Source organism: Erythrolamprus reginae, chromosome 3 (genome assembly GCF_031021105.1).
Source record: "Erythrolamprus reginae isolate rEryReg1 chromosome 3, rEryReg1.hap1, whole genome shotgun sequence".
Taxonomy (NCBI): domain Eukaryota; kingdom Metazoa; phylum Chordata; class Lepidosauria; order Squamata; family Dipsadidae; genus Erythrolamprus; species Erythrolamprus reginae.
Genome location: NC_091952.1, coordinates 154483094 through 154491572, shown reverse-complemented (window position 1 = coordinate 154491572; position 8479 = coordinate 154483094). Strand labels below are relative to the sequence as shown.

Here is an 8479-nt window from a genome sequence, read left to right as displayed (position 1 = left end):
TAAGATGCCATTTAATCACCTTGGGAATTGTTAACGTCAAGAGCTGCTATCTAGCAGCACCTGATCCAGACAGGCGAGCATGAGAAGGACCTATAAATAAATAAGCCGCTCTCGCTCTCTTAAGTCCCACTGCAGTCTGCAGTCAAGGGAGACCAAGAACTTGCCTTGTGGCGGTCGCTGCACGGGAGATATTCCCGTCGCCTCCGGGCCTCTCGGGGGGGGGGGGGACCCTTAGGGTTTGCCGAGAAGGCACCAAGAGCGGAATGGGACCGTTGGCAGAGATGGTGCTCTGAGGAGTCAAAGTGTCCGGCTTTCCCCCGCTCCTCCCCCCCCTCTTCCGGGAACGGGACCTTAAGCCCGGCCTCCCACGGTCGAGTCCGGTCTCTGGCTCAGTCATCTCGGGCTCTTGTTCCACTCGTGGGTTGGTTTCCCCCTAGGCGGGATCGTCCCGGAGTGACCCCCCGTCCGCCTGCCCGCCTTCCTCCAAGTCCCCCGGAGGTCTTACCTGAGTTTGGCAGGGCCGCCTCCGCCATGCCTCGCGCCGAACCACGCTCCCAACCGACCCGCCACCTCGACTAAGCCGAGCTCCCGCCCTTCCGCCAAGCTCCTCCGAAGCGCTCCTACCCGTCCGTCCCTCTGCGACGCGCAGGCGCCGTGCTCAGCCCGCCCCCTCTTCGTTCGCCTCACGCCACCCCTCCGGGCGGCCTCGTCTCGTAGCTCCGGGGCTGGGGTCTCACCTGGCAGAGCGGGGGGGGAAAGGTAGATAGGCTGACTGTGGTTTCGACGGCCGCGGTTGCCAAATTAGGCCGACGAGCGCTTCTAGGCAGCCTGCCCTGCCAAAAACGAGGAAGCTCTCAGCGGCAGGGGGGGGGAATTGGGAATGCCATATTCCACTCCATTGATAATAGCAATAGCGTTTAGACCAGTGTTGGCAACTTGGAGATATTTGGACTTCAACTCCCAGAATCCCTGGCTGGGGAATTCTGGGAGTTGAAGTCCAAATATCTAAGTTGCCAAGGTTGGGAAACACTGGTTTAGACTTATATACTGTTTCATAGAAATATAGAAGATTGACGGCAGAAAAAGACCTCATGGTCCATCTAGTCTGCCCTTATACTATTTCCTGTATTTTATCTTAGGATAGATATATGTTTATCCCAGGTAAGTTTAAATTCAGTTACTGTGGATTTACCACCCACGGCTGCTGGAAGTTTGTTCCAAGCATCTACTACTCTTTCAGTAAAATAATATTTTCTCACGTTGCTTAACTTGTTGCTTGTATCCTAAGATTTTTATTAATCTTGATTGTTTCTTCATTGCTTATTTGACCCCTGTGACAATCATTAAGTGTTGTACCACATGATTCTTGACAAATGTATCTTTTTCTTTTATGTATGCTGAGAGCATATGCACCAAGACAAATTCCTTGTGTGTCCAAACACACTTGGCCAATAAAATTCTATTCTATTCTATTCTTCTGATCTTTCCCCCAGCTGACCTCAGATTGTGCCCCCTTGTTCTTGTGTTCACTTTCCTATTAAAAACATAGTGCTTTTACAGCCCTCTTTAAGCGGTTTACAGAATCAGCACATTGCCCCCAACAATCTGGCTCCTCATTTTTACCCACCTCGGAAGGATGGAAGGCTGAATCAACCTTGAGCCGGTGGTGAGATTTGAACTGCTGAACTACAGCTGGCAGTTAGCTGAAGTGGCCTGCAGTGCTGCACTCTAACCATTGTGTCATCCCGATCTAGCAATGATCTTCAGAGAATCGAAACCGAGATTCATTTGTGTGAGCTTTTCTTCCCCGGGATCCTTTTTTAAATAAATTGCCATGAACGGGTATCTTAAAAACAAGTGGCTTTTCCCGCCTCTGCGATTTCATTTTGAGGCAGAGAAGCAGGCTGTTGGGTAACACACAGTTGTGTATAGGCGTAAATAGTAATTCTCAGTCATCCAGGTTATGATTGTCACAAACTAGGTGCTTTATTTCCAAGAGGCAACTGGACTTTCCAGAAATAAAAATTTTGGTATCAACTGTGATCATACGTCCAGGTCTATCTGTATATCTGATATGCCAGGGCATATCAATCAGTAGTGTAGATATTGTATTCTAGACCAATTTCAATCACTTTTCAGAGGCAACTCCATATGGTAAGCATTGTGTTAGCCCTCACGAATGAGGATTATTTGTGTGAAAGGAGTTGTGAATATTACAGTTGGGAGGTCATCTTGCTCCAGGTAGGATTCAATTGGCAAAATCCCATTTGGTCTTTTTTTCACCTGCCCACTCAACAGTAACTCTTTCATATTTATTTATTTCAACTTCTATGCCGCCCAATTCCAAAGGACTCAAGGCGGCTTACAACAATATAAAAATACAAGAACAATTAAAAAGAAGTCAAATATATGATTCTAACTATAAAATCCAGAATAAAACCCACACTAAGTAAACAATCAACATGCATGCACAATATTCATACAATTTGGGCATTATGGCTATTAATTCATGGGCCCCAGGCCTGCCGGCAAAGCCAGGCCTTCATGGCTTTACGGAAAGCCATTAGGGTGAGAGCAATATGGATTTCATGGGGGGGGGGTTGATTCCATAGAGCATGGGCGACAACAGAGAAGGCCCTCCCCCATGGCCCTGCCAACCTGCATTGCTAATAGAGTGGAACCCGGAGGAGGACAACTCTGTGTGCTCTTAGAGGTCTCTGGGAGGTATGCAGCAAGAGACAGTCCTGTGTAAATAGTCTCTAAATATTGGGGTCACTCTTATTGGGAGACCTTTCATTAAAAGGCAGTTCAATGACAAATAATTTCATTGATCTTGCATTTAACCTGTTTCATCCATCCCAATCCTATCATATTTCAGACATTAGATGAAGCCATTGACAACATTCTACCCAGCCTAGGGTAAAATATTCAGTTGGCTATTGACCTATCTTGATGGATTAATTTTTGGTCCCAGATGTTTCATGTAAATATTAAAAAATGCAGCCTTGATTGCTAAAAGAAATGACCTTAATTTACCCAGTGTGCTACATTGAGTCAAATCAACCAATTTGTTTACGGTGAAAAATATCTGGCCTCCCAAATAGTGAGGCCTGTGTTTTAATGACAATATATCAGGAGAAGAACAGGATGCCTTCAGCCAAAACAACTTCCACATTCTGTCTCCAGAATTAGAAGCAGATTGCAGCAAAGATGGCATGAACAGTTTTCCTCACATATTTTCTTCTTTAATGATTGTTATCAGGATGTCAATATATTTTCAACACACAGAGACAAAAAGAAGGAGGAATATGCAGAAATTCAAATCCAGATATGGTAGTTTACGAGAGTTAAACAATCTGCCTTCTGTTAATAACAATAATATGAAAATGGGGTTTCACCAGCTAGATGAGGCCATTATAGACAGATCTGCATTCTTACAGAAAGAGGAGGTTTATGCTTTATTAATACTGCTGTAGGTGTCACTTTTTCTGAAAGCCTGAATCAGAACTGTGGTTGGAATTATCTTTCTTGAAAAGAGAATGACAGTTATTTCAAAATAATTATTTCTCCCCTTAATATTTTTGACCAGCTTATCTTTTCCCCATTTTAGGTAAGACACAATGATGGACATTATTTTTTTACTATGAAAGCTCCTTAACTTCTGTTCCATCATGTACAATACTTGTCCCAATTTTTTAAAAAAATGAAGAAACCCCAAAACCCTTTTCTTTGGGTTATTCAGGTAATCCTCAATTTACAACCAGTTGGGACTGGAATTTCTGTTGCTAAACAAGGGGGTGGTTAGATGAGTCATGCATGATTTTATCATTTTTGTTACCATGGTTGTGAAGCAAATCATTGCATTTGTTAAGTGAATGGCTATCAAGTGAAATAGAGTTTTCCACATTGATTTTGCTTGTTGGAAGCCGGCTGGGAAAGTCATAAATGGCAATCCCATGATGCTGCAACTGTCATACATATATACCCACTTGCTAACTGCCCAAATTTTAGACCATGGGGCTGCTGCAACAGTCATAGCTGCAAGAACTGATCATACATCCCTGTCTTGGATACTGTCGTAACTTCAAACGATTGCTAAACAAAGGGTTGTAAATCAAGAATTACCTGCATTGGAAATTAAATCTGACATATTTGCTGTCACTACTGCTTCTTGTAATTTTTTGATATAATTTTAATACTGTTATTATTTTTCAACACAGATAGTAACAAAGTTGGAAGGGACCTTAGAGGTTATCTACCCCAACCCCCTGCTCATGCAGGAGACCTATACTAGGGATTCAAATTGCCAACCTTTCTGATTGACAAGCTCAATGTCTTAGCCACTCAGCTACCTAGTCAGGCTGGCAAATCAGTTTGGTTTCATGGCCCTCTGAAAGAGTGTTTGACATATCCCCAGAATTTTTCAGATCACACTTTGAGAAACACTGTTCCAGAAGAAACAGCTGCTGGGGAAAAAATGGTCATAATTTGGAATTATTTGCTGTGAAATTGAGAACTATTTAATATGCCTAATATCCAGTAACCACAGTATCAGTCAAGCCACCCCACCCCCACCTTAGACATTCTTTCAACAAACACAAATCAACAATATTTCCAAATGAGGGGAACCTCCCCCCCCCATCAGCAAATCCATGTTTGGACTTTATATTTCTAAACAATTTTAAGCATGTTACAACTATGTTACAATTAAGTATGTTATACAAAGTCTTAGATGCTTAATTCCTTAAATATTAATAGATGGATTTAAATATTTTCTAAATTGATATAAAATTAATTATATTAAAGTGAATGTTGCTTCAAGATTAATCTACTGTGTGTATTAAGATATATTCCATTGTTTATGCCGCATAAATATTTATTTGAGATAGATACTACATTGAGGAAAAAAAGGAGTTTATATGGGAAAGAAGATCATCTAGGATTTCAGTAGCTAAACAAAGAAAATCTATTAAGAATGGTGGTTGTAATTTACCAGTGTCATTAGGCTTATATTTCAGCAACTACATGTGCACTGAATGAATGTTTGTAGACTCTGTTGGAAAGCTTGTTCTTTATTTCCACTAAGAGGCTGGTGATTGCTAGGATCAATAACCTAATAGACAAGGTATCTCAGATTAAGAGCAGACAGACATGTTTGTGGGTCATAGATTGGTTTTTGATGTTGCGATTCATGAATATTTAATTATATGAAAAAAGTACTGTAAAAGTTAAGAGGCAAAAAGTTGCATTGGAAATTGCAGGCCCAACCTGAAATAAATATTTAAAAACCAAGTACTATACTTTGTAACAAATATTTTAAGGATTTTTCTAAACTTCAAGCAGAATTTTGTCTCCATAATTCACAACAGATGAATCAACAAGCATATTTTAAATCTCAGTATGGACTAGATATTTCTACTGTGTTTGAGAAATCTGAACTTGTAAATGTACCTGAGGGAATAGATGTTTGGATGTTTGAAATAAAACTGTATCTTTTTGTATAAAAACACCACCAACTAATGTAGCACCTGTATATATCACCAGATGGTATACAAAAAAACAACAACAACCCAGCTACATTCTTGGTAAAAGGAAATGGAAGTGCTCAGTTATAATAGCAAGCCACTGCTTCGTTGACTGGACATGGGGTGGAGATGTACAGCTGGGTATCATCAGCATACTGATGATACCTCACCCCATGCCCTTGGATGATCTCGCCCAGTGGTTTTATGTAGATATTAAATAGCAGGGGGGAGAGGACCGACCCCTGAGGCACCCCACACGGGAGATGCCTAGAGGTTGACCTCTGACCCCCCACTAACACCGACTGCGACCGACCGGAGAGGTAGGAGAACCACTGAAGGACAGTGCCTCCCACTCCCAACCCCTCCAGCCGGCGCAGAAGGATACCATGGTCGATGGTATTGAAAGCCGGTGAGAGGTTGAGAAGCACCAGGACAGAGGATAAACCCCTGTCCCGGGCCCGTCAGAGATCATCCATCAATGCGACCAAAGAGTTTCCATGCTGTAGCCGGGCCTGAATCCTGATTGTTGAGGGCCTAGATAATCGGCTTCTTCCAAGAACCGCTGGAGCTGGAGCGCCACCACCTTCTCGACAACCTTCCCCATAAAAGGGAAGGTTGGAGACTGGACGATAGTTGTTAAGAATGGCTGGGTCCAGGGGTGCACAAGTGCCTCCTTGTAGGAATCCGGGAAGGACCCCCTCTCCAAAGAAGCGTTGACAATCTCCTGGACCCAGCTCCGTGTCACCTCCCTGCTGGCCGAAACCAGCCAGGAGGGACACAGATCCAGTAAGAAGGTGGCAGAACTCACAGCTCCAATGGCCTTGTCCACTTCATCACCAGATCAAACTCTTCCCAGACAGATGGACAAGTACGGGCCCCAGTCACCTCGACTGACTCATTGTAATTGCAAGTAAGCAGCAAGTCCTAGTTCGTCTCCAACAGGCCCCACATCTCACTCTTATTATGCCAGGGGTTACCATCAGGCTCCCACCTACCTCTGTTTACACACTCAGCACAGGGGACTCCAACTCCTGCCCCCAGCTTACTCATTCTCCCAACTCAGTCGCTCATCCATTCATTCCATCACATCTCTTACATATCCTCAGGCACCCCCCTCCCCAAGATAAAGACATCAATATAAAAACATACCACAATAAAAAATTAATACAAGGCATGTAGAAAATGTTTGTAAACCGAAATATGAAAAAAAGCTCTAATGATAAAAATCAAGGAATGCTGTAAAAATAAAATGGAACTAGAATTAAATATGAAGATGACTAATGTTAACAAGTTAGGGTTATAACCAGCCTTAACATTGACAATGAAGTGGTAGATAGGTTCTGCCTTTTATAGGTTCAACCGTTAATAGTAAGAAAGAGGCAGACAAGTAATACTGATTAGCACTTGGTAGAGTAGATCTGCAGGCTTAAGAACAGGGATGTCTTTTTTTTGGGGGGGGGGTATAACTTTTTTATTTTTTTCCTCTACACCTTACAGAAATACAAATTCACATACAGTATCTTCAAATTAGAATACAATGCAGTATAGTATCAATTGCCAATTTCTTAATCAAAATTCTTAATTGTTTTGTTTCGGTATGCATCATTTATCATCGCACGTACCCTGTCCCCCCCCCCCCAAAAAAAACCCACATTCCCTGAGAATAAGCCCAATCGAGCTTTTGAGTGCATGGCAGTAAGGCCAAGTGCTTATTTCAGGGTTCAAAAAAGTATAAGACAGGGTCTTATATTTGGGGAAACACGGTAGGCCATGCCTACCCCAGCTCCGTGAAGGTGAAAAACATATCACAGCGATGCTGTGAATTTGACCTAGAAAATATTTTCAGATGCTGCAGTGTGTCTATATCTACGAAGATCAGAATGAATAATCAAGAAAATAAATGATCATTGAACAAAACTTGGAATTAGTACTCAGGCACAAATGATCATGCTTAAATTACTATATAGTAATGTCTATAATGCTGTTGTCTAGGTTCCAGGTAGCATCCAAACTAAATCAGAGTCCAAGTCAAAGTAATCCTCAAAGTTCCAATTTATTGCCGGAGCTACTTACATTGAGAAACCTGAGTTTCCCACCCAGGTGAAAGTTCACATCCCTTGTCTCCCACCCACAAACTTGCCATGTTGCCCACTCAGATTGTGCCAGCCTGGCAAGTTCTCTTTCTTAGGATGGCCTTGAACCACTGGAAAGAATGCTTTGTGGCAAGCTGTTAATTTAAAACTTGACAGCAGGGAAAGGTAGAAGAAAAGAGAAGACAAGGATGACCTGCAGCGAGGTGGACAGATTCAATCACATCCACCTTGGTAATGGATATAATGACACTGCCGCCCATCTCTCTCTCTCTATTTGATTGAAACTAGGTGAGGGAGTGGAACAAATAAATTGGTGTTTAGCTGCAATAATGCGTTAGGGCCAAAAATGATGCAAAACAATAGTGCCATTATTAAATTGTTTATCTGTCAAGATAAGTAGGGTTTTATCTACTGTAGATAGAACTGCATTCTCCCTAAAATATTTGTTGCCAGGGGCTGCCTCTAAATCCAACTCTGACATTCAAATTGCCAATGACTTTTGTGTGTGAAGCACCTTTCACCAGCTGAAGCCGGATACGTTACTAGATAAATTAGATAAAGCCAATGCATTACTGTACACACAATATTACTCTTGAAGGATCCTGAAGAATTCAGAAACTTTGTATAATAAAAAACCCTCCCTAGAGTCAGAATACTGGCTGGAATTAAAGCATATGAACACAACACATCACTTCTTTATGAACTTCATTGGTCCCCTGTTAATTTTTATATCCCTATTTCAAAAACTCCTGTCTTCTAGGTTGAGAATGATTTCTTGTTATTCAGCTACTACAGTGCCCATGCAGCATCTATCAATGTTTTACAGTATTTCTTTATTTCAATAAAATAAGGACCACACCA

At 42.1% G+C, this 8479-nt stretch overlaps 1 protein-coding gene across 3 annotated transcripts in view; it reads right to left on the bottom strand.

The window, feature by feature from the left end:
* The window catches only part of NFX1 (nuclear transcription factor, X-box binding 1), a 40585-nt gene extending 39940 nt beyond the window's left edge, over nt 1-645 (bottom strand). The window contains exon 1 of one of the 3 annotated variants that reach the window (XM_070747062.1): nt 506-645. In XM_070747062.1, coding sequence (XP_070603163.1) covers nt 506-533 — 28 coding nt within the window. In that variant the 5' untranslated portion in view covers nt 534-645. The remainder of the gene's footprint in view (nt 1-505) is intronic. The other 2 variants (XM_070747064.1, XM_070747063.1) reach the window with 2 other exon arrangements.
* Nucleotides 646-8479: the final 7834 nt, after the last annotated feature.